At 39.7% G+C, this 27817-nt stretch overlaps 1 protein-coding gene across 7 annotated transcripts in view; it reads left to right on the top strand.

Annotated features, from left to right (window-relative positions):
• The window catches only part of dus2.L (dihydrouridine synthase 2 L homeolog), a 254007-nt gene that overhangs the window by 211714 nt on the left and 14476 nt on the right, over positions 1-27817 (top strand). For 6 of the 7 annotated variants that reach the window (XM_041590114.1, XM_041590115.1, XM_041590112.1 and 3 more), the window contains 2 exons: positions 1129-1216; positions 26267-26340. In XM_041590114.1, the coding sequence (XP_041446048.1) occupies positions 1129-1216; positions 26267-26340 (162 nt within the window). The remainder of the gene's footprint in view (positions 1-1128; positions 1217-26266; positions 26341-27817) is intronic. The other variant, XM_041590118.1, reaches the window with a different exon arrangement.

The raw sequence follows: 27817 nt of genomic DNA, 5'->3' as shown, positions 1-27817 counted from the left end.
GTAGAGGGCATTATCATTTTATACTATTTTATTTGTCCCTGTATACAATTTTGTAGCCGTCGCTGGTGGTCCGTTCTCCTTATTAATTCATAATTCCCCTCTGAGACGTAAAACATCCCACATTATTGTAATTGGCTAGAGAAATTAAACTGAGAGGGGTTGTCAAGAGAACAGTGGAGGTGTCTTAGACACAGCAGTTATAGTTCTTTTTCTCTGTACAGGGAACACACACTAAAATTAGGAAGTACAAGCATAGGAGTCTAGCTTGACTTTTGTAGGAAAACAGAGCAGGATGAATACAGAACTTACTTCCGCTCCAGGAAATGACTCTGCTATGCAGCACTGACGCTCAGGAAACCTTACAATATTAAAAATACATTAATATGTATATATGTAGCATGTCATAAGAAACCAATATATAAATTGGATTATACACAAACTAATAAACCATTTTAAATGTAACAATTCATATAGAAAATCATATGAACCATAATATAATTTTTTTCAGACTTCCCTCTATATAACTAATGGAAAATGTTCTAGCACAAGGCTGTCCAACTGGCGGCGGCCGATGACCCCCCCCTTTGTGTGGCCCCCCCCACATGAAAGCCTGCCTGCTTTGTCTGCTTACCCTGGGTAGGCTTTAAAGGTATCACAACAGAGGTAACTGGCCCCTGCATTGTTAAGAGAGGTGTAAAGCAGGAAGTTAGGTTCTGGCTATTTAAAAAGACATCCATTCACTCCAACCTTTATAGATTACATTTTTGGACAGCTAACTATATCAAAAAATGTTTTTATTTTTCACAGCTGTTAAGCAGCAACCATTGAGCCCCTGATATTATAAGAGTGCTAATCAGTGGACAGGTTGTTATTTTTATCAGTCTGTGTTCTGTGGAATCAGGAGGTGCTAAAAGTGAAACTGATTTAATTTTTCTTGCATACTGACAGATATAATAAAAACCTTGTATATTTTCCTAAAAACAATAAGCAAAATGTAGGTTAGGCACATGCCCTATTTATTCATGTTGAAAAGGTTTGTATACTGTGTAATGATTTTAAAGCATTGGACTGGTTCAGTAAGATGATTTTCTTTTATGTAACCTATATTTTCTGCACATCTTTCTACAGAAGGAAGTACATGTCACAGTTCACTCCTAAAATGTTACTGCTAGAGTGGTGTAGGAAAATGAAGTTACCACAGCCAGTTTATCATACAGTAAGTTATTTCAAAATGTTCTTTAAATGGGAAATATTTTATCTTTCCTTTTTTTCTAAATAAAAAATAAAATGATTGTGTTTGAAAATCTATGTTTTCTATGCTTGAATGGGATGGACTGCCTAGTAGTGATGGGCGAATTTATTCTCCAGGTGCGAATTTGTGGCGAATTTGCGCGATGTGCCGCAAATAAATTTGCGAAACGGCGTGAAAATTTGCTGGGGGCAAAAACGAGACACTCGCGCCGTTTCGTGGGAAATTCGCAAATTTTGCGGCGAAACGCCGCAAATTCACCCATCACTACTGCCTAGGCCTTAACCTAGCTCTTATGTGCATTCTCTTGCCATAGTGCCCTTCAGGTCACACAGCAACTGCAACAGGTTACACAAATATATATAAGGTATGGGTTTGGCCTAATAGCATGAAATACAATAATCTTTGAAAAAATGGTAATGCCCATGGTAGCAAATGATGTGCTGTTTAGCATGAATGTAAAGCTGGAAATGTAAGGTTTAATTTGGTGGGGGAGACCTGGACCCCATGAGTCTAGGAAATTAAGTTTGTATATTTGGAGGGGTCACTCCAAATATTTTGACTCCTATTCACTCAGTTGTACATTCCATGAATAATTACCTTTGCCCTAAATTAGACCAAGGTGTGGTAGAAACTAAGACACGTACTCACAAGAAACCAGTTCCCTTTTCTTCAGCGGACATAAATGAGGAGGAGTTTGGGGCTAACTCTCCCATTGGGGAGGAAAATTCACTCAGTGAAGGGGAGATTTAATCGGAAGAACAAGAGGATACTGAGGAAACAATTAGATCCTCAGAATCTTTAGACAGATTAATTTCAGTTCTCAAATGTTTGGATCTCAAGGAGTCAGAGCTCCAGAGCTGGGCCAACCCTGCCATGCGCCCTAGGCAACTTGGCCGGGCACGGCGCCGGCTGCGTGTGTGCTTGGGTGCACGTGCGCTATAGTGCGCATGCGTGAATATGCGCTCAATCACGCATGCACGAATGTACGTATGCTCGAGCGCGCATGCGTGAAAGTACGTGCGCAGAAGCGCATTATTACAAAAAAATATTAGTGGCAGTCGGGGAGAGACGGGACCGGAGAAATCTTTCGGTTTTTCCTTCTCATCCCCAATTGACAACATTATTCAGTCTGAGTGGGAACAACCAGAGAAGAGATTTCAAGCTAACCGTTAATTTCAAAGGCTTTATCCCTTTCCAAAAGAAAGCACTGACAAATGGGGCTCACCCCCCTCAATAGACGCTCCGGTATGTTGGCTGTCCCAAAATACGGCATTACCGGTTCCGGATGCATCATCCTTCAAGGACTCTGTGGGCAAGAAGTTAGAAGGTCTATTACGTTCCATTTTTTTCCTCTTCAGGAAAATCTTTAAGACCTATTTTTGTCGAGCTCTTCAAAGTTGGGCTTCATGGCTCATGAATGGCATTTCTTCAGGAAGTCCCAGACAAGAGCTCCTAGACATTACTCTACAGATAAAGGATGCATCAGATTATATCTGCAAAGCATCTCTAGATGCCGCTCAAGTAGTAGCATGCACTTCTGCTTTATCGGTGGCGGCACACAGATCATTATGGCTAAAGCTCTGGTCGGCTGACTTATCGTCAAAGAAATCTCTTACCACACTTCCCTTCAAGGGAAAACTATTATTTGGACCATACTTGGATAAAATTATTAGCCAAGCTACAGGGGGAAGAGCACTCTGCTTCCCCAAAACAAACCACAATGCAATTTTCGCAGAGGACACTTTTTTTGTTCCCCAAGGAACACCAAAACTATGAGTTCTAGAAAGAACCAGCCTCAGGCTTCTGGAATCAAGAATCAGTTCCAACCTAAGTTCAAGAGCAATTGGCAGAACAGATGCAACCAGTCTAAGCCCTCAGACAAGTCATCCTCAGCATGACTACCCAGACATCTCCTATCCAAGACCTACGGTCGGGCCAGATTGCTTCACTTTTAAGAGGTTTGGCAAAGAACCACACAAAAGATACTAAAGATCGTATCCATCGGGTACCAACTGGAATTCTCTTCTATTCCACCTTCTTCCACATTTTTACATGTCCAGGCTGCCAACAGAACCAATAAAACATCAAGCATTCTTGTTGTTGGTTCGCAAGTTACTACAAGAAAGGGTCATTGTACCAGTTCCCACAAAAGAAAGATTTTGAGGGTTCTATTCAAACCTATTCATTGTGCCAAAGAAGGATTGGTCCTTCAGACCGGTATTAGATCTCAAAAAGCTCAATACATTCATTCGTCCAGCCCAGTTCAAGATGGACATATTATCATAACCCAAAAGCCCAACTAAATCTCCCATCTGCTAGCCTCCGGAAGCCAAATGATATCTGAAGAGGCACGAGACAAGGGTGCCCGCTTTACCCGTCATTATTTGCCCTAGCTATGGAACCCTTGGCAAGGGCCATCAGAGAACAGATAGATATCCGGGGCCTTAAATTTGAATACCGGGAATACAAGATTTCGATGTTTGCAGATGACCTACTGGTACATGTGACAAATCCCCTCTACCTAACCTAATGAATTCCTTAACAGAATTTGCAAGAGTTTCAGGTCTGAACATCAACCTTGATAAGTTTGAGATGCTGCCCAGCAATATGCCAAAACATACTATTAAACTACTGGAACTTAATTTTGGATTTAAGGTACAAACCGATCATTTGCAGTATCTGGGAGTTAAAATAACAAGTCTATTACCCTCTCTGTATAAAGCCAACTTCCAAACAAAGTTTAAATCTTTGACACGGGACCTATTAAAATAGGCAAAAATAGGATTTCATGAATTGGCAGGACCCATTGCATAAAAATTGTACTTTTGCCCAAAATTCTCTACTTTAGAACTTTGCCAATAAAAGTACCAATACATTCAAGACTTGTACACACTACAATCTAAAATGAATGCTTTTATTTGGCAGAATAAGCATCTGAGAATACCAAAACAAACAATGAGCCTGCATAAAGCAAATGGCGGCCTATCAGTACCTCACCTAGTCAAATATTATTGGGCGGCACGTCTGGCACAATTAGCCCCGTTACAAGCAGGGCCCATAGCCCTGTTACATGCAGGGCCCATAGCCCCATTATGGGTACAGAAGGAGGACAAGTTAATATACCCATATCTATCTCAGCAAATAATATGGCTACCAAAGATAACATACAATAAACTGACAGATCCATCTCCAATAACCATCAACCACCTAGGCAATCCCAGAAACTGGAATATATGCTGAAATAGGAAAAAAGTATAAAAATCACAATTACAACCCAGCACTGGGCCCAATGTAGCCTTACTGCACATAAAGGGAGCACTTGTGTGACCATCAGAGAAACATCCATTTAACTACTTCATAGAACTTATTTAGTCCCTAAAAGACTGAACAAACTTTACCCCACTTACAACTCACAATGCTTCCGAGGCTGTCCAGACCCTGGGACTATACAGTGGAACTGTACGGTTGTATCTAAATTTTGGGATGCAGTAACCAATCCAATTTTCTAGAGTTCTCCATACTAAATTCCCGAAAGACCCCCGAACACGAAAATTTACCAACCCAGCTCATAGTCTGAGCCTTATGGCCGTGAGACTAATCATAGCAGGTAACTGGAAAAAAAACAGGACCATCATTGGGATCCCTAAAGACAAAGATAATTGGCATAGCCACCAACGAAAAGCGTACATATACACTGAAGAATGGTATGGTAGCCTATGACAAAATATGTCTCCCTTGGTTAGCCCATGAAAACGACTGTCAGCTGTATTTGGCCCTACACTCATGATGAGGGGACATGCTCAAGGAATACCCAGCAACCCAAATACTCTAAACCCAACATAGATGTAATAACAATAATACCCCAAAGCAATATAACTGTCTTTATCTTTAAGAAATGTTAATAATACTGTATGTACTGTTTCCACTCCCCCTTTTTTTCTCTTTTCTCCCCCTTTTATTTAGTTTACCCAGAAAAACATTATATACTTGAATTTTGGTGTAATTCCACTTCTCTAAAAAAGTATAGGCTTTTAAGTGTCTAGTAAAATAAAATGAATTATGTTTCACATAGTACAATCACATATCAGAAACATCATTTATTTTATGTTCAAGAACACAGCCAGTTTGGAAAGTTCTATGTCCCCTGAACGCACCAATACCAAATATATATATATAGTTTTAGATTTCACACTTGTGTATATCAAAATCTCTAAGCACTACAATACCAAATTTCCAAAGCACCGCTCTTCAAAACGGCATACTTCTGATCTCAAGGCCACACATTCCACTAACAGTAGGTTTACCCTAGAAAACTACCCATTATTAGAAAGAACAGTTTGTGGAGAATCAAAAATGGGTAAATATATCTATGTACTCCAAACTACCAAGTTGCAATTCTTTCCTAAAGTTATAACTTTTTTTATAGAAATTGGTGAATTTTTTGAAAAATGACCTCAAAGCTTCCAATCTACAAGCATCATATCTCCCACACATCATTAGGTACCAATGTAAAATATGAATGCCAGGAGTCCACTGAACAGCTTGATGCCCAGTATGTATAGGTTTACCTAAGTTTGTGGCATATTGGGGCCCAAAAATGCAGACACCCTATTCGAACTATTAGTTCTGTAATTCCAGATACTGCAAAAGCAACACATTTACATTATTTTGAGGGCGGCAAAGGTAGAAAAAAGTATTTTTACCCCAGAAAACAATATATTTTAGGAAAGTACACATTCCTCTGAATCCAAATTGAATGTCTTTCTCCTCCAAAGCACCAAGCCGCAATCCCTTCCTATTTCCCACATAATATTAGGTATCAAGATAAAGCACCCCAAATATGAAAGCCTGGGGTCCACTGAACATTTTGATACCCAGTGTACATAGGTTTATCGAAGTACATGGCATGTAAAGACCTCAGAATCTACCTTGTGCATACTTTATTTGATGGCTTACAAAGGATGAGTGAACAGAAAGTTGAATGTGGAATTGAAAAGGTAAATGAGATGCATCAGTTTTTTAGGCTGATAATGTTTCTGAATGTCCTTCGTTAAAAAAAAAACTATTTTAATGAGGGTTTAGGTATTACTATTTCAAGTGATGAAGTAAGGACCTGATGGTTTAGGTCCTAGGGTGTTAAAGGGCTGTGCTTCCCAACTGAGTGAGGTCTTTTGTTTTTTATTTAATTTGAGTTTGACAAGCATGACTGTCCCTGTTCTTTGGAAGACTTCATGCCTCGTTCCTGGACCACAGTGCACCCTAATACCCTTAATGACTATAGACCTATAGCACTGACATCTCATGTCATGAAAGTATTCAAGTAAATAGTTTTAAAACAGCTTAGGAAGGTGATGTTCATCCCTTGATTCTTTGCAGTTTGCTTACCAGCCTCATCTTTTTCTGGAGGATGCCACTGTCTTCTTGTTTAATAGGGTGTGTGCTCATTTGGAGGAGGCAGGTAACATAGATTATGTTCTTTGATTTCTCAAGTGCTTTTAACACCTTACATCCTGCTTTGCTTGGGCCTAAGCTTCTACAAATGAAGGCTGATGCTCACATAGTGGACTGAATTATTAATTATTTAACCAGTAGGCCACACTATGCAAGAAAGTCAGCTATTATGTCTGACTCTATACTTTGTAGTACGGGTGTACCACAGGGGACAGCTTTATCTCCTTTTCTGTTTACACTATTCACTTCTGATTTTATGTATTCTTCACAATTATGTCAACTACAAAAGTTTTCAGATGACTCTGTGGTTGCGGCCAGTATCAGGGGGGGGTCAGGATGCTGAATATAGAAGTGTAATTGATAGTTTTGTAGGGTGGTGTGCTGCAAACACAAAACTAAGGAGTTAGTAGCAGATTATAGAAAGTTGAGAACTGATCTTCAACCAGTCTGTATAAAAGGGGTTGTTGTAGATTTGGTAGAGGAATATAAATACCTGGGTATTTTTATTGATAATAGGTTGGACTGAGCCAAAAACACAGAGGTACTATATAGGAAGGGCATGAGTAGACTTTTCTTCCTTAGAAGATTAAGATCATTCAATGTTTGCATGGAAATGATGCTAATGTTCTATCATTCTGTGGTAGCTAGTATTTTGTTTTTTCGTGTGGTGTGCTGGGGAAGTCAACTGAAGGTAGCTGATGTAAATAGACTTAATTAATTGATTAGGAGGACAGGTTCTGTTTTAGGTATGAGATTAGAGACCTTAGAGATGGGGTTACAGAAGAAGATGTTGTCTAAATTGATGAGTATTTTCAGAAATGATTCTCATCCTTTACATGAAAGTTTGGAGTAATATCGTAGCTCCTTTAGTAATTGATTGATTTTGCCCAGATGTACTACTGATTGTTATAAGAGATCTTTTTTACCTGCAGCTATTGCGGTTTTTAATTCTTCTCTTTCAAGCAGGTAATTGTGTTTGTTTTAGTTATTTATGATGTGTAATGTATTATAATGGAATTATGTATAATATGTGTGTTTTTGTGTGATTGTATGTTAAACAAGTAAACTCTATCATAATAATTTCCCTCGGGATTAATAACGTTGTAAAACTCCCTAAATATTGATGCCAATGTCCAAAATCACCTAAAATATCACAATTTGCTGTATTTATCAGACACAAATTCTTACATACACTTGAAAAACACCCTAAATATTGATGCCAAGGGTCTACTGAATGCCTTTGATGCCCAATATGCATAGATATACCAAAGCAGCTGGCATGTGCGGACCCCAAATTAAAATAGCGCATATGAATTTTTTCGGCTGCCAATTCGCCTTCTGTGAACAAAGCTCCTTAACTGTATATTATGGGCCACAAGACCTTCCTAACAGTAGAAAGACCCCCCCCCCAACCGTATATTTCTGTAAAGTACACATTCTGACGAAAAACAAAATAGATAACTATGTCTTTCTACTCCAAACTACCATACTGCAAAGCTATGCTAAATCTCCTAAAAATATTGCAATTGGACGAATTTATCTCACCCAATTTCTTATATACAACTGTAAAACACCCTAAATATTGATGCCAAGGGTCTGCTAATCAGTTTGATGCCCAATATGCATAAATATACCAAAGCAGCTGGCATGTGCGGACCCCAAATAAAAATAATGCATTTGAATTTTCTCTGCTGCCAATTCGCCTTCTGTGAACAAAGCTCCTTGACTGTGTATGATGTGCCACAAGACCCCCTAACAGTACAAAGACCCCCCAAAACCATATATTTTTGTAAAGTATATATTCTGATGAATCCAAAACGGCTAATTATGTCTTTCTACTCCAAACTACAATACTGCAAAGCTACGCTGAAGGCAGCGGTTTCTAAGACTTTTCAGAAAATTACTGCAATTTGTAGCATTTATTGCACCCAATTTCTTATAAACAATTAAAAAACACCCTAAATATGAACACCAATGGTCTACTGAACAGTTTGATGCCCAATATGCATAGATATACCAAAGAATGTGGCATGTATGACCCCCAAATAAAAATAGTGCATATGAATTTTCTCAGCTGCCAACTCAGCTGCTGCAAACAGAGTTCCCTGCAAGTGTATTATGTCTCATAAGACCCAAAAACTCTACAAAGACTCCCAGGAAACCATATATTTTTGGAAAGTACACATTCGGACTAATCAAAAATTGGTAAATACATCTTTCTACACCAAACTATCAAACTGCAAAGCTATGCTACATACATGTAATGAACAATTATGCAGGGATAAAAAAAGCAGTAAAGCCACAAAAATTTTGCAAATCAGTGAAAAAACTAAATAACTGATATGACCATGTAAATTAGTGGTAAAAATACCTAATTCAATAGTTCTGCTGCTAAATAAACATTTTTTATGTAAACAAAAAAATAAAAAATGGTAAAGACATAATAAATAAAAAAAGTAAAATATAAAAACTGTAGGTGTATGTGTATGCATGTGTATACACTTGTAACAGTTGTGTGACGTGTGTACACTTGTAAAAGAATATGCCGTACAGTTTTGGTCTCCATCACTCAAACAGGATATTGTTGTATTAGAGAGGGTACAGAGAAGGGCAACTAAACTGGTAAAAGGTATGGAAAATCTTAGCTATGAGGAAAGACTGGCCAAATTGGGGATGTTCATGCTGAAGAAGAGGCGCTTAAGGGGAGATATGATAACTATGTATAAATATATAAGAGGCTTATATAATAATCTCTCTAATGCTTTATTTACCAGTAGGTCTTTCCAGCTGACACGAGGTCACTCATTCCGATTAGAAAAAAAGAGGTTCCGCCTAAATATTCGGAAGGGTTGTTTTTTACAGTGAGAGCTGTGAAGATGTGGAATTCTCTCCCTCAATCAGTTGTACAGGCTGATACATTCGATTGTTTTAAGAAGGGGCTGGATTGCTTTTTAGCAAGTGAGGGAATACAGGTTTATGGGATAGTGCATAGTACAAGTTGATCCAGGAACTAGTCCGATTGCCATTTTGGAGTCAGGAAGAATTTTTTCCCCCTCTGAGACTAATTTGAGAGGCTTCAGATGTTTTTTTTTTAACTTCCTCTGGATCAACTAGCAGTTAGGCAGATTAAAAATTAAACTTAAAGGTTGAAATTGATGGTCGTGTGTCTTTTTTTAACCTTACTTACTATGCTACTTTGTTACTATGTCGTGTGACAGTGTGGTGTATGTGTACAAATGTATGCAAAAAAAAAAATGCAGTCTTTACAGTTTTTTTGTAGCAGGAGGGCTCCTGGCAGCTATGGAGGGTCCCTGGAAGCATGGAAAGCTATGATGTAGCAGAGAAGGAGATCCAGGAAGTGAGTGGGCGGAGCTTAGGCGGGAGTCAGCAGCAGACCCATATCGCTGATTGGAGGTTGGCCCTGCGACAATCACATAGCAGGGCCGACATATAGCACCCCATGCTCATTGCCCAGGGGCTGTCAACACTCCTAACTCTCTGCAGAGGTGGCAAAAGCCACTAATGCAGAGGGAACTGATCATACTGCTAAGCACGTATCTAATACTGCTTGGCAGTTAGAGCTTCTTCCTGCCAACACATATAGGATATGTGCTTGGCAAGCAAAGCGTTAAAGAGGTGGTTCACCTTTAAGCAACTACTCACTCTTTCTAACTTTCAAATGGGGTCACTGACCCCCAACTTTTATGCAATTTTAAGGCAGTTTTCAGAAATGTCATAAAAACAACTGCCTTTAGCGTAGCTTTGCAACATGGTAGTTTGTAGTAGAAAGACATAACTACAAATTTTGGATTTGTCAGAGCATGTATCTTACAAAAATATATGGTTTTGGGGGGGGCGGTCTTTTTTTCTGTTAGGGGGGTCTTGCGGCACAACACGCAGTCAGATGGCTTTGTTCACAGAAGGGGAATTGGCAGCCGAGAAATTTTCATTTGGAGTCCACAAATGGCACCTGCTTTTGGTATATCTATGCATATTGGGCATCAAACTGTTCAGTAGTCCCTTGACATTAATATTTAGGGTGTTGTATATGAGAAAAGGTGTTATATAAATGCTGTAAACTGCAATATTTTAGGCACTTTGCAGAAATGTCATAAAAGCCACAGAATTTAGCGTAGCTTTCCACTGTGGTAGTTTGGAGTAGAAATACATAATTACCCATTTTAGATTCGTCAGAATGAGTACTTTACAAAAATATATGGTGTTGGGGAGGGGGACTTTGTTCTGCTATGGTTTCTTGCGGTTCATAATATGCATTCGGGGGGGGGGGCTTTGTTCACAGAAGGCAAATTGGCAGCTGAGAAAATTCATATGCACTTTTTTCATTTTGGGTCCATACATGCCACCTGCTTTGGCATATCTATGCATATGGGGCATCAGACATTCAGTAGACCCTTGGCATCAATATTTAGGGTGTTTTCCAAGTGTATGTAAGAATTTGTGTATGATAAATGCAGCAAATTGTGATATTTTAGGCAGTTTTCAGAAATGTCATAAAAAACGCTGCATTTGTCAGAAAGTCTACTTTACAAAAATATATGGCTTTGGGGGTCTTTTTCAGAAATGTTTTAAAAAAAACACTGCCTTTAGCGTAGCTTTGAAGTATATTGAGTGGACCTCAGACATTCAAATTTATGGTGTTTATTTGATTACTTAATGATTTGTGAGAGATATAATGCTGTAGGTGAATGCTTTGAGGTAATTTTTCAAAAATTTCACAAATGTTTATTATATATATATATATATATATATATATATATATATATATATATATATATATATATATATATATATATATATATATATATATATATATATATATATATATATATGGTTCTGGAAGCCAGCACAGCTCGTCACATGGTTGATTTTGCCTGGGTGCATAGTAACGGATGAAGCTTTCACTCACAGGCCTTAAAAGAAATTTTCAAGTGTTTATTGGATCAAAAAACAACTAACGTTTCAGCTAGCACTCTAGCCTTTCTCAAGGTGCACACACAAACAAACATCAACCATTTAAACCCCCATTGGCAGGAAACAGGAAGTGACGTTTTTGGCCAGGTGAATAAACATAATTAATCAAAGTTAGTTAAAAAAGGTAAGAAAGTTCATAAGGGAAATGAAAATATATATATACATACATATACACACACAATAAGAAAAACTGTGTTCAAACATGTAATACATATCAAGTAGCAAATCTTTGATACTGTTGCATATTAGATCAAACAAATTTGAAATAGTTACTGTTGCTCTTCGTAAGTCTATGCATACAAGCATTATACAATACAAAGTATTAAGTGTGGACAGCTTTCAATTACAAATGAAGTAACACTGTAGCATATTGAATCTTTACAAAACAATTGAAGGAAGCGCTGAGGTATGTCACTCCATTCAAATGCAAATAGAGGAGGCGCTAGAACCATTGAGACATTAGGAGCGGTCGTTCTGTGGTCAAGTGAAATGGCGCCTCGATATCAAAACTTAGCTGGGCATCACAGTTAAACAGAGCAGATGTGTTGCGCTGGAATCAGGATCTATTGAAGTGATGACAGAACAGCGCTTACCTGACCAGACTGTGGAAAATGTCGAGCTTCAGGCAGCAGGGGGCGCTGCAGCCAGCATCTCTGGAGCAGAGGCATTGTTAGGGACTCCCTCCAAGGCAACCACGAGTTCTGAGAAATTTGGGTGAAAGTAGCTATTATTTTTATATACTCGCCATATAGTTCAACAAGGGTATATATCTTAGTGTGCTGTCATGCATGGGTTGTTCTGTCTGCTGTTAATTCAATATACAATAGGGGGCTAGGCTGCCATGAAACAGAAAAGAGAGAAGTGTTCGAGAAAAAGATACGAGGGGGAGCAGAGTCAGGGAAAGATAGTAGGAAGGCACACCTTATGCCCCATATAGCTGCCCCATGGTCGAGTCCCCAGGGAGTGGGTCATAAGTGGTTTACACCGGGTGGTGTTCTCTTGTTCGCACACGGGGCTTTCAGGTCACATTGTGCATAAGTGGAGGGCCAGAGCTCATGCAATGATTGGGTGTATGGGATCAGTGCGAGACCTCATAGCTGGGGCCACCTTAGATATTTGTAAATATAGTATAAATATAGTATAGTTCCTGTTACACAGAAATAGGCATTTTATGACACTCAGCCCTTCCAATACTGGGTGTATCTCATTATGGAGATTTATCAGAGTAGGTGGGTGCCATTGGTATAGGCTATATCCGTTGGATGAGCTTACATGGCAAGGTACTATTGGAGTTTAGGGTACCCTAACTCGGTAACCATTACTACAGACCACCAAATAACAAAAATAAAAATAAATTGTCAGGGCTGGTGGTGCCTAGAGTGGGGAAGAAAAAGAGGGAAGGACAGGTTAGACGGTCAGCCTTCCCCAGGGTCTATTACAGTCCAGCAGTGTAACCTTCCCAACAGCAGGGTCCGCAAATCGATTGGTCCATAGAACAGGTCCATCAGAAGAATAGAGCATAGGAGATAAGTTCATTTAGGCCACGTGGGCTGAGGGTGTCCAAACGATGAATCCATATTAGCTTGGATTGCAGTAGCAGACGTTCTCGATCACCTCCCCGGGAGGGAGTGGGCACACAGTCAATGATCATACTTCTCATGGATGCTAGAGTATGTTTGTATTCCACAAAGTGTTGTGCAACTGGAGTGTCTCTGCTTCCTTTTCCAAGTGCAGCTCTGATGGTCGATCTGTGGTTAGCCATCCTGTCTCTGAAATTGGTGATAGTTTTTCCTACATATAACAGTCCACATGGGCATTTGATAATGTAGATAATAAATTTTGAGGTGCAGGTAAGTCTGTGTCTGATCGTAATCTGCTTCCCCGTGTGTAGATGGGAGAATGTGGGCCCTGTCAGTAGTTGTCTGCATGTGGTGCAGTCCGTGCATCGGTAACAACCGGGCTTGGAGTTAGAGAGCCACGTGGAAGACATGGGAGGTTGATAGCAGTGTGTTGGATCCGTATTCACTAGCAGGTCCCTCAAGTTTCTGCCCCTTCTATAGGCAATCTGTGGTGGTGTTTTGAAAGGGGGGGGAAGAGTTCTGTACTATGGACCAGTGATAGTGAATGGCCCGAGTGAAGGATTTAGTGGAGGGGGAGTATGTGGTGAGGAAGGTGAGTCTGTCCTCTTTGTCTTTTTCCACTCCATGGGTGCTATGGGTGGGATGTAGTAGCGTCTCCTGTGTGTGGCGTGTGGCTTTCTGGAGGCTGTTGAGCAGTTAATGGAGGGGATATCCCTGTTGAAGGAAACGATCAATCAGTTCATCTAATTGATTGGTGTTGTTCCGTACTGTACGGATCATTTGGGAGTACGGGATGCTCTTTATGAGATGCGGTGGATGGCAGGATGCATGATGGAGCAGGGTATTCCGGTCAGTGGTTTTGCGGTAAATGGTGGTTGTGAGTTGGGTATCATGTTTCAGTAGTAAGATGTCCAAAAAACGGGATTTCATCATTATCAATGTGTGCTGTAAATTTGATTGGAGTTGGCAGTGCGTTCAAATCATTGATCATCAGTTTATATTGGTCTTTAGAGCCTGTCCATAGAATTAGTAGGTCATCGATGAAGCGCCAAATTTTGTAGATATGGGTTCCATATTGTGGTAGGATGTAGTGCTGTTCGAAGTGTGCCATGTAGAGGTTGGCGAAAGCAGGTGCCAGATTACAACCCATACTGGTCCCACTCAGTTGTAAATAATGACAAAGTTCAAACTTAAAATAATTAAGTTTCAGACAGAGTTCAAGTAAGTCCACAAGAAATTCTGTTGCTGGGCGAGTAGGGTCTGGATGTTGGATCAGGACTTCCCTGATGCACGTAATTCCTTCATCTGTGGGTATCACTGTGTTAAGGGAGGTAATGTCCATTGTTGCCAGGAAGGTTTGGGTGGGAATAGGTTGACGGTTTTTTAATTTAATGAGAAGATCACCAGTGTCTTTTAGCTAAGTTGGAGTCATCTGTACTAGAGGTTGTAGAAAGTAGTCAACATACATCGCCAAGGGTTGCAGGGTGGACTCTCGTGCACTGCGTAGATTCTGAGATTAAATCTTGCAGGAGAGCCGATTGTAATATGGAATCAACCCTCCTTTTGAAATTTGGAGTAGGGTCCGTCTCAAGTTATGTATATACAGCTGGTTTACTGAGTTGTTTAAGGATTTCAGATCGATAATTGGAGTAATTGAGAATGACAACACCGCCCCCTTTGTCCGCCCGTCGAATGATTATGGTGGGGTTGTTGGCGAGGGATGTAATCGTTTCTCTCTCAGCTCGTGTCGTATTGGACCACCCGATGGAATCTCTTGGTTTCACGGATTCATCTATGAGTAAGCGTGTCAGTGCAGCTATGGACTTTGGAGGGTTCTGTGGTTCAAAGTAACTCTTAGCTCGGAAGGGGGTATATTCCTTAGTAGTTTGCACTCTAAAGTTGTCCTTGAGTTTCATGTGTCTCTGGAATCTTTGGATGTCGATCATGAGGTCTAATTGTTTGAGGTTGGTGGTGGGGACGAATGAGAGGCCTTTGGACAATACTCACAGTTCGGCTGGGCTAAGTTGGTGGTTGCTAAGGTTGAATACTACTTCCTCCGCTGGTAATGTGGGTTTGGTGGTCTTAGATCAACAATTTTTGCCTTTGCACCCGAGTTTTTTTCACCTAGAATACCTTTTCTCCTATGATCAACCGTACTAACCTAGGCAATGGAACACAGGGGAGGATCTGAATTCATCGACATCCCACTCACTGGACTCCAGTTCTCTGATGTGGAAGCAGCGAACATCTTATTCACAGAAACAGCAGAGGATGTCACCCCGAATGCCTCAATGAACGACATCTATCACAATCTACTGAGACTAAAGGAACACGAGGTCGACCTGAAGCTCCACGGGATCTATCTTTCAGACTTTTTCCACGTGGATTCAGGGTAAAGAATATCCCCACCATTGGAAGAAACAACACTGAATTTTGTAAGAGGTGGTGCCAGATCCTAAATAAATGCTCACTGGACCTTATATTCCTGGTCATTGAGGAAGTAACAAAGAATTTATCAGTCACACGCCCCGAAATAGCATCTTTTGAAACAGCTCACCTAACCACGTTAAGATCTGATCGTGACAACAGGTGGCTGGAGAAACTAGAACAACAACAACTAATACATTATACTGCTGAACTACATAAATTTAAGAAGAACAAAGTACAGATAGTCCAATTAGACTACCAAAACAGACGGGTCTATAATTGGCTTTCAGGCGGGGAACGAACTCGACCAAGATACAACAAACCATTCAGACAACGTATTGGCTTCAGTGGGATTGACTCTTCCCCTTATACATCGTCTCCCTCTGACTCTGACACACATTCCAGAGGCAGAGGCAAGCCCAGAGGCCTCCCTTCCCCGTTTGACACTAACACTAGCATTAGTACATCCAGCAACTCCAGTGTACATTTTTTAGGATCCACCACTCGATCAAAAACAAGGGACGCCCACATAAGAGGCGCGTGGGCACCCGACATAAGACCACCAAACCCACATTACCAGCGGAGGAAGTAGTCTTCAACCTTAGCAACCACCAACTTAGCCCAGCGGAACTGCGAGTATTGTCCAAAGGACTCTCATTCGTCCCCACCACCAACATCAAACAATTAGACCTCATGATCGACATCCAAACATTCCAGAGAAGCATGAAACTCAAGGACCACTTTAGAGTGCAAACTACTAAGGAATATACCCCTTCCGAGCTAAGAGTTACTTCGAACCACAGAACCCTCCAAAGTCCATAGCTGCACTGACACGCTTACTCATAGATGAATCTGTGAAACCAAGAGATTCCATCGGGTGGTCCAATACGACACGAGCTGAGAGAGAAACAATTACATCCCTCACCAACAACCCCACCATAATCATTCGACCGGCGGACAAAGGGGGCGGTGTTGTCATTCTCAATTACTCCGCTATCGATCTGAAATCCTTAAACAACTCAGTAACCCAGCTGTATATACAAAACTCGAGGCGGAACGTGCGCCAAATTTCAAAAGGAGGATTTATTCCATATTACAATCGGCTCTCCTGCAAGATTTCATCTCAGAATCTATGCATGCCTTCCTTGTTACCAAACAGCCAGTCACTCCAATCCTCTACACCTTGCCTAAAATCCACAAGAGTCTCACAAACCCTCCAGGACGTCCAATAGTCAGCGCACGAGAGTCCATCCTGCAACCCTTGGCGATGTATGTTGACTACTTTCTACAACCTCTAGTACAGATGACTCCAATTTACCTAAAAGACACTGGTGATCTTCTCATTAAATTAAAAAACTGTCAACCTATTCCCACGCAGACCAATGGACATTACCTCCCTTTACACAGTGATACCCACAGATGAAGGAATTACATGCATCAGGGAAGTCCTAATCCAACATCCAGACCCTACTCGCCCAGCAACAGAATTTCTTGTGGACTTACTTGAACTCTGTCTGAAACTTAATTATTTTAAGTTTGAACTTTGTCATTATTTACAACGGAGTGGGACCAGTATGGGTTGTAATCTGGCACCTGCTTTCGCCAACCTCTACATGGCACACTTCGAACAGCACTACATCCTACCACAATATGGAACCTATATCTACAAAATTTGGCACTTCATCGATGACTTACTAATTCTATGGACAGGCTCTAAAGACCAATTTAAACTAATAATAAATGATTTGAACGCACTGCCAACTCCAATCAAATTTACAGCACACGTTGATAATGATGAAATCCCGTTTTTGGACATCTTACTACTGAAACATGATACCCAATTCACAACCACCATTTACCGCAAAACCACTGACAGGAATACCCTGCTCCATCTTTCATCCTTCCATCCACCGCATCTCCTAAAGAGTATCCCGTACTCCCAAATGATCCGTACAGTACGGAACAACACCAATCCAACACGGCTCGATAGTCAATTAGATGAACTGGTTGATCATTTCCTTCAATGGGGATATCCCCTCCATGAACTACTCGACAGCCGCCAGAAAGCCACATGCTTCACACAAGAGACGCTACTACATCCCACCCATAGCACCCATGGAGTGGAAAAAGACAAAGAGGACAGACGCACCTTCCTCCACTAAATCCTTCACTCGAGCTATTTACAATCACTGGTCCATAGTACAGAAAGACAGAACTCTTCCCCCCCCCCTTTCAAAACACCACCACGGATTGGTGGGAAGAAACTTGAGGGACCAGCTAGTGAATACAGATCCAACACACTGCTATGAACCTACCATGTCTTCCACGTGGCTCTCTAACTCCAAGCCCGGTTGTTACCGATGCACGGACTGCACCACATGCAGACAACTACTGACAGGGCCAAACATTCTCCCATCCACACACGGGGAAGCAGATTACGATCAGACACAGACTTACCTGCACCTCAAAATTTATTATCTACATTATCAAATGCCCCTGTGGACTGTTATATGTAGGAAAAACTATCACCAATTTCAGAGACATGATGGCTAACCACAGATCGACCATCAGAGCTGCACTTGGAAAAGGAAGCGGAGACACTCCAGTTGCAAAACACTTTGTGGAATACAAACATACTCTAGCATCCCTGAGAAGTATGATCATTGACTGTGTGCCCACTCCCCCCCCCCCCGGAGAGGTGATTGAGAACGTCTGCTACTGCAATCCAAGCTAAAATGGATTCATCGTTTGGACACCCTCAGTCCTTGTGGCCTAAATTAACTTATCTCCTATGCTCCATTCTTCTAATGGACCTGTTCTATGGACCGATCGATTTGTGGACCCTGCTGTTAGGAAGGTTACACTGCTGGACTGTAATAAACCCTGGTGAAGGCTGACCGTCTAACCTGTCCTTTTTCTTCCCCACTCTAGGCACCACCAGGCCCCTATTAGCCCTGACAATTTATTTTTGTTATTTGGTGGTATGTAGTAATGGTTACTGAGTTAGGGTACCCTAAACTCCAATAGTACCTTGCCATGTAAGCTCATCCAACGGATATAGCCTATGCCAATGGCACCCACCTACTCTGATAAACCCCTCTGAAGGTAGTTCACATAAGGTGGTTGACCTAGCCTATTTCTCCAGTGTGTAACAGGAACTATACTATATTTACAAATATCTAGGGTGGCCCCAGCCCTGAGGTCTCACACTGGTCAGATGACCCATACACCCAATCATTGCTGGATGAGCTCTGGCCCTCCACTTACGCACAATGTGACCTGGAAGCCCTGTGTGCGAACAAGAGAACACCACCCGGTGTAAACCACCTATGACCCACTCCCTGGGGACTCGACCATGGGGCAGCTATATGGGACCTAAGGTGTGCCTTCCTACAATCTTTCCCTGACTCTCCTCCCCCTCGTATCTTTTTCTCTAACACTTCTCTCTTTTCCGTTTCATGGCAGCCTAGCCCCCTATTGTATATTGAATTAACAGCAGACAGAACAACCCATCCACGACAGCACACTAAGATATATACCCTTGTTGAACTATACGGCGAGTATATAAGAATAATTGCTACTTTCAGCCAAATTTCTCACAACTCGTGGTTGCAATGGAGGGAGTCCCTAACAACGCCTCTGCTCCAGAGACGCTGGCTGCAGCGCCACCTGCTACCTGAAGCTCTACATTTTCCACAGTCTGGTCAGGTAAGCGCTGTTCTGTCAGATCTTCAACAGATCCTGATTCCAGCGCAACACATCTGCTCAGTATAACTGTGATGCCCAGCTAAGTTTTGATATCGAGGCACCATTTTTCTTGACCACGGAACGACCGTTCCTACTGGGGATGTGAAAACTCCAATGGACTGGTATGTTGTTGCGCTGCCCTAATTTGTATTTCAATGAACTGACAGGCTATAGCGCTTCCCTCATTTGTTTCTCAATGGACTGTGTCTCAATGGTTCTAGCGCCTCCTCTATTTGCATTTGAATGGAGTGACATACCTCAGTGCTTCCTTCAATTGTTTTGTAAAGATTCAATATGCTACAGTGTTACTTTATTTGTATTTGAAAGCTGTCCACACTTAATACTTTGTGTTGTATAATATATATAAATATATATATATATATATATATATATATATATATATATATATATAATCTGTTCTTTTCAATAATGTGTAGTTTTCTAGGGTAAACTTACACTTACTGTTAGTGGGATGTTTGGCCTTCAAATCAGAAGCATGCAGTTTTGTGGAGTGGTGCTTTGGAAATTTGATAATGTACTGCTTGGAGTTTTTGACTTACACAAGCAAGAAATCTCCATAAAACTATATATATATATATATATAATTTGGTATTGGCACATTCAGAAAACAACTGAAACTTCCCAAATCTGCTTTGTTCTTGTGCATAAAATAAATGTTTCTGAAATGTGTTTTTGTATTATGGAAAACATGATTTTATAAACATGTTTAGACACTTAGAAACCTATATCGTTTTACAGAAGTGGAATTACACCAACATTATATCATATTTTAAAAGCGTTGGTTGTCCTTAAAAATGATATATTGTAAACTAAAAGACACCCTGGTGAGAGGCCCCTAAAGTGAAAGAGTGCTAAATGTTCAAAAATAAATAAATTTTCTTTCTGGCAGTTACAGTAGTCTTTTATATGTATTTCCAAATCTGTTGAAGAATGTGTTTTTCTCTATTATGTGTTTGCAAATTCTACATGTTCCATAGGGAAAAACACATGTTATTACTGGGGTTTCAAGTTAATAATTGACAATATCTGTTATCACACAGATTACATCTTTTCTGTGAAAGCGTAAACTGGCATTTGTTGGAAAGATATCTTTTAAATCTGAGTCATTTTGATGGCTGAACAATATGTACATTTACAGGATGTTGATACTGAAAATATTGGGATTTTTTTTTTTTTTTTTTTGCCATCTTCGTTTACATGAGACATATATGTACGAAAAGATGCATTGATATATGTTAGAAAATATGGTTGTCTACAATTACTTATTACCTTCACATGTAATTTGAAATGGCCTGAAATTAAACCTGATGCAAATAGACTGCTAGTTTGGGGAAAGTAATGATAATGGGGGATTTTAATTACCCAGATATTGACTGAAACAATACTACTGCCAGGACAGTTAATGGGAACAAGTTAATAAACTTTTGCATGAGAATTTTGTGGCACAGATTATTGAGGCGCCACCCATAAAAAATGCTATACTGGATCTAGTGATCTCTAATGCCCCAGAAGATATAGCCAATGTGCAAGTAATTGAACCCCTGGGCAATAGTGACAATGTGATCTAATTTAATGTCTGGTGCAAAAAACAAATATAAACTGGGACAACAAAAGCCCTGAATTTCAGAAAAGCTAATTTTAGCGCCTTATTGTTTTCTGCTTAAAACACAGAACAGTGATGTTTGTCGTTTAAAATGATATTAAATAGTTACTGTTCTCGATTTATTCCCTGAAATAGTAAATGTAGAAGTACCAAGAACCAACCTATGTGGCTTAATATAGAAGTAAAGAAGTTAATAGGCATTTAAAAACTACATGTCTGTGAGGACAGAAACTGCATTTAATGAATATAAACACTGTAATAAATGGTACTTGTAAAGATTCGTATTCATCCAGGTCATTGTATATCCATAGAATAAGTAAAATCAACTGGACTTGTGTTTTTTTCCTGAAGACGTTTCACTAGTCATCCAACTGGCTTTCTCAATTCAGAATAATTGGTAAATAAGATCTTTTTTCGGGAATATATACTCTGGAATGTTGCTCCAATCAGCATAATACAGATTGGGCCTTTGTGAAAACTGGTAGAAAGAGAAGCAATAACAAAACAGGACAGGCGAAAGAACTTGGTCCTCCCACATGTTACATTGTTACATATTAAAATCGGCTTAAAAAAAGACAAAAGTCGATGGAGTTCAACCCCTCCAAATGAAAACCCAGCATCCATACTCCATACTTTCACATAAATTATATAGACCCATACCTATACTAGCTATAGAGTTTAGTATCACAATAGCCTTTGATATTGTCTGTCCAAAAAATCATCCAAGCCATACTTAAAGGCATTAACTGAATCAGCCATCACAACATCACCCAGCAGTGCATTCGACAACCTCACTGTCCTGACTGTGAAGAACCACCTACGTTGCTTCAAATAAAATTTCTCTTCTAGTCTGAATGGTGGCCTCTGGTACGGTGATCCACTTTATGAGTAAAAAGGTCCCCTGCTATTTGTCTATAATGTCATGTAATGTACTTGTAAAGTGTAATCATGTCCCCTCGCAAGCACATTTTTTCCAGAGAAAACTAACTCAACCTTGACAGTCTCCCTTCATAATTTATCTTCCATCCCTCTAACCAATTTAGTTGCATGTCGCTGCCAGGGGCGCTTTGCCAATGAGGCAACTTGAGATTGTCTTCAAGTGCAGAGAGCGCAGTTAGGCTCTCTGCGCTAGTGCACTGGCCCTCTCTGCTGCCCTGGTGGACCCCGGACCCCCTTTGGCGCAAAAAGGTAAGCACACGGGGGAGGGGGGCTGCAGCAACTGCTGCTGCCTCGGGCGGCGGAGGGGTCAGGATCACCCCTGGTCGCTGCACTCCAGCTACTTTATATCCTTCTTAAGGACTGGAGTCCAAAACTGCACTGCATACTCCAGATGAGGCCTCAACAGGGACATATAAAGAGGTATAATTATATTTTCATCCCTTGAGTTAATGCCCTTTTTATGCAAGACAGAACTTTATTTGCTTTAGTAGCCACAGAATGACGCTGCCCAGAATTAGACAACTTGTTATCTGCAAAAACCCCAGATCCTTCTCATTTGAGGAAACTCCCAAAACACTGCCATTTAGTGTAACAACACTGGTCATGCTTACCTTCTCATAAATGAAGTTAGTCTGGCAAGATCTATTACGCATAAAAACATTCTGGCACAAACTCATAGTATTATGATTTGCTATAAAGTCCAGTTTCTTATCCTTTATTAACCCTTCGAAAAGCTTTCCTACCACTGATGTCAGACTAACTGGCCTATAGTTTTTAGGCTGAGAACGGGATCCTTTTTTGAATAGAGGCACCACATTAGCCATTTGCCAGTCTCTCTGCACTATGCCAGATCACAATGAATCCTGAAAAATTAAATAAAGAGGTTTGGCAATCACAGAGCTGAGCTCGCGTAGTACCCTGGGATGAATACCATCTGGCCCCGGACCTTTGTTTATCTTAATATGTTCTAGTCTCTTTTGAATTCCCTCATGTGTGAACCATGCATCATTAGATGTATTCGTAGAATTGGGACTATTAAGAAGGAATACTTCATTAACTAGTTCCTCATTTGTGTAGACAGACGAAAAATATGAGTTCAGAATCTGCACTTTTATTTTGTTTTCATCAACCAGCTGACCCCTGATATTAAAGTTCCCACCTTTTCCTGCTTCATTTTTTTTACTATTAACATATTTAAAAAGTTATTTTTGATTCTGTTTACTGCTTGCTGCAATATCCTTTTCCATCCGTTTTGCCTTTATAGCTTCTTTGCACGATTTATTGGCCTCCTTGTACCTTATAAATGATTCCGCTGTCCCAGCTAACTTTAAAGCCTTAAAAGCACATCTTCTCTTACCCACCTCAACACCGACACTTCTATTGAACCAAAAAGGTTTTGCTTTGCAACAACGTTCCTTGCTTACAAGGGGAATATACTGACATGTATGTTTATTAAGCAGCATTTTAAAGACTTCCCATTTTTGTTCTGTGTTAACCCTGTGAAAAGCATTTCCCACTTAATATGTTGCAGAGATGCTCTTATACTGTCAAAGTTTGCATGTCTGAAATTTAGTGTTTTAGTTACTCCCTTATAGAATTGCTTCTGCAACAGAATTTCAAAGGAGACCATGTTATGATCACTATTCCCTAAATGCAGCTGGGGTGTGGGAAAAACTTAAGCTTTTTAATAAACACCACATCCCTATCTGCTTTAAATCCAGCAACACACTGAGGCAGCAACTAATTGACCCAAAAGGCTCAAACCCAAAACACAAGAAGAGTAACGTGTATTCAGTGCAGTGCAATGAGGAGTGTTCTGATTTGTTTGTGGGAGAAACCAAACAACAGTTACACAAGCTAATGGTGCAGCGCAGAAGAGTCAGCTCCTCTGGTCAGAGTGGCTGGTTCAAAAGGGTTTTAAAGAAGCTATATATGTAAAAACTGAAAAACCAAGTTGGAATAGAGGCGGGGGGTTGCAACATCTATTGTCTGCCACATACAATGCGTTTTGGCACCTGTCCCTGGAAGGTTTAAAAACACCTCAAAGCTCCAATCATGCTAATACAATCAACACCTAACTTCATGACATCCTTGCGGATTATGATAAACAGATTATGATGATTGGAGCAACATTCCAGAGTATATATTCCTGAAAAAAGAAAATATTTACAAGTTATTCTGAATTGAGGAAGCCAGTTGGATGACTGGTGAAACGTCTTCAAGGAAAAAACACAGCAATTCAAGTTGATTTGATTTGTACAGATACTGTAGAGTAAATGGTGTAAAACCGCAATCCAGAAGGCAAAGATAGGAAATGACGAGTGGAAAAAGGCTAGGACGAACCCCAAAAAGTTTTTTAAGTATATTAAAGGAGAAGGAAAGTCTTCGTGCACTTGGGGGCACCAAATGTTAGGCACTCCCAAGTTATTGTATTGACTTACCTGAAACCCCGGCAAGTCAACAGAAAACTGCATTGGTCCGGGGTTATACCAGTGAGCACCACGGCGCGATCCTTTTCCACCTTCCTCTTTCTTTCGTGTGGCTGTGCATGCAAGTAGAACGAATAGCCGAAAAGTCGGCTATTTTGTTAAAATGCGCATTCATTTGCCCCGGGAAATTTGAAGAAAGAAGAAGCCGGAAGAGGATCGCTCCCTGCTGCTCACTGGTATAACCCGGGCCTGTGGTTTATACACCCAGGCCAGTGGAGCATAAGGGTGAACAATTGCCAATATTTATGGAAATGAGCTACGTGAATTTTTTAATTTAGAATATGGAGCAGTTGTTGTAGCACATCGAACTATTAGAAATACATATAGTTTTAAACAAATATATGATAGTCAGTCTTCAAAAAACATTTTGATTAAATAAATATTATAGTGCTTGCAAAAGTTGAGTACTTGTTTCTATATATATATATATATATATATATATATATATATATATATATATATATATATATATATATATATATATATATATATATATATAAATAAATAAATAGCCTTTAATTTAACTTTACCATTGCTACACCATATACCCTTTAGCCCCTATTGGATCTCTAAAATATTATTTGATAAAATGCAATGTCCCAAAGGTGCGTTACCTTTCCAAGACCACTTTTATTCACAAATGACTATACTTTCTATAAATATATATATATATATATATATATATATATATATATATATATATATATATATATATATATATAGAAACAGAAACTTTCTATCACAATATGCAGTGCATTGTGATGTATTTTACTGTATGTCCAGTGTCCTACAAAGAGGGTAAAATATCACAGTAAAGTAAAGTACATCTGTTGTCTTCAAAAAAAAAAAAAAAAGTGTAGTCATTTTTTAATAAAACTGGTCTTGGAAAGGTAACGCACCTTTGGGACATTGCATTTTATCAAATACTATTTTAGAGATCCAATAGGAGCTAAAAGGTATATGGTGTAGCAATGGTAAAGTTAAATTAAAGGCTATTTACCAGCTTCTTTATCATAATAAATTATCTTCAGAACATAAAATAAAGACTTCTGTTGGTTCAACAATAATCATTACAGAAAGCGTTTTTATGGCAACATTTAGATGCCAAGGATCAGGTATTTTGTGACTCATATGCTTTCAATACTTCTTTGCATTCTGTCATTGCATTTGATTTCATTAGCCCAGTGTATAGTCCTGGAGAACTAAAGAAGCTTAACTAAAGAAATATGTTTTGGGCTTCTATACCAGCCCAAGGAAACTGTAGTCCTTTAGTAGTGAAGAGCTGTGCATCCAAAGATGCCCCAGTAGCTCCTAATCTTGTTTCTGCTGATTTACTGCACATGATTTGTGCTGCTGTCAGTTACTGATCTTAGTGACTGACTCACAATATACTGAATATATATTATATTAATGTCACAGTATAAGGCTGATTAGTAAATAATTTAGATTATCATTACCTGCAACTCTGAAACCAGCACAATTCGCATTGGAATTAATAATCAGCACTGTAGCATCAGCTTCTATGACAGACAAATCTCAATTTCTGCTTGATGGTTTTCGATGCCTCCTAAGTTTAGTTTCTCAAGAGCTGCTTAGCGCTCACAGAGCATGTGTGTGTTGCAGACAAGATGAGAAACTCCTGTGACAACTTTGAAGGCCTAGATCATTACAACAGTAGGGATGCTTAACCTCTGGGCTGTTCAGTATAAAAATGTCTCGTATGGTCTGTATTGTTTCTTAATTATGCATTTCATAACTTTCCTAGGTGCAGCGGCCAGTTGACAGATTTTTCCACTCTATTGTTAAAGTTGATGAAAGGCAATATGCATCAACTTTATGGTAAGTGAGCATTCTTTTTGAAAGTGTTTAATAGTCAACACAGGTATTCCAGCAGAATGGAATAGCTATTTTGTATCTCTTCCAAGGAGTTGCCCCTGGCATTAAATAGGCTCCCTAGGGTATTACTATTAGTGATGTACAGGCTGACTGGAAGCCCGCGGGTCTACCTGACTTTTGCATGAAGTTTGTGGGATGTGTGTGGGCTGAATGAGCTCAGCCGGGTGGGTGCAGGTATAAAAATAGGAGCGCATATCGGGTTAGGGTCAAGTGCAGGGTCTTGGAGGTCAGGTACAGGTTGAGTTGTTCTAGACCTGCACATCAACAATGCCTTTTATTTGCCAGTCCTACAAAATACTTAGTGGTGAGGGCAAAAATATTGGTGTATCCTTGCATAACCCACACATTGTGCTGCCACCTGGTTGGTAAAAATTATGCTTGATGGCTCTATTATTAATTGTGAAGAAAGATTTTAAAAAGGGGGCAACACACTAAAAATTAATTCAGGCTATTGTAATATTTGGAGAAATTAAAACTTTACAAAACAGGTGTTAAAGTGGACCTGTCACCCAGACACAAAAATCTGCATAATAAAAGTCCTTTTCAAATTAAACATGAAATCCAACTTCTATTTTTAATTAAAGCATTCATAGCTGTTGTAAACTCATTTAAAAATCTTAGCTGTCAATCAAATATTGTCTGCCCCTCCTATATGCCTTATAGGCGGGGTGAGACAATTACTTTCACTTTCCATTCAGCACTTCCTAGATGTCACTGCTCTCCCTACATTCCCCTGTTCTCTTCATTGTTTAATTGTGTAGCCATGGCATGGGTATGGACATCAGGTCCCCCATTCTAGTGCACAAACAAGATTCTGAGATGATGCGAGGCTTGCCTTAATAACATTGTCCACAAAATTGATTCTGCCTGCTTGCTGTAATTATGAATTCCCTGACTGAAGGAAACAAGATTCAAATAATTTATATTGTGTAATTAAAGTTCATTTTGCTTGACTAATGTGATAAAATAGAATTTTGAATATTTTTTTGGGTGACGGGTCCCCTTTAAAATGCAATCCAACAATCTTGAATTATTACAAATTACAGTGACACAATTCATATGTAATTACTATAAAAGTTGATATTTCTGTTAGGGCTTTAACCAAGGTGTATATGTATACATAACCTGGTGTAAAGAATACACTCTATCAAATTCTATTATTCTGATCTGAGCTCTGTTTATGACATCTATTGATTTAAATTATGAAAAAACTAAATGTAACCTTCAACCCAAAATTACAGGAACTGCACTCCATATGCCGAGTCGTCATTAACACAAACGGTGCCTTAACTACTGGCAGTATACTGGTGGTAGTCATACTGGCTACCAGATAACTGTCAGTGCACACTGATGTGACACATAAATACACAATATTGACAAGAAAACAGATCCAATTCAAATCAGTGCACTGAGGAGCAGT

Source organism: Xenopus laevis, chromosome 4L (assembly GCF_017654675.1).
Source record: "Xenopus laevis strain J_2021 chromosome 4L, Xenopus_laevis_v10.1, whole genome shotgun sequence".
Taxonomy (NCBI): domain Eukaryota; kingdom Metazoa; phylum Chordata; class Amphibia; order Anura; family Pipidae; genus Xenopus; species Xenopus laevis.
Note: the sequence above shows the minus strand (reverse complement) of the source record. Positions and strands in the feature narration are given on the sequence as shown.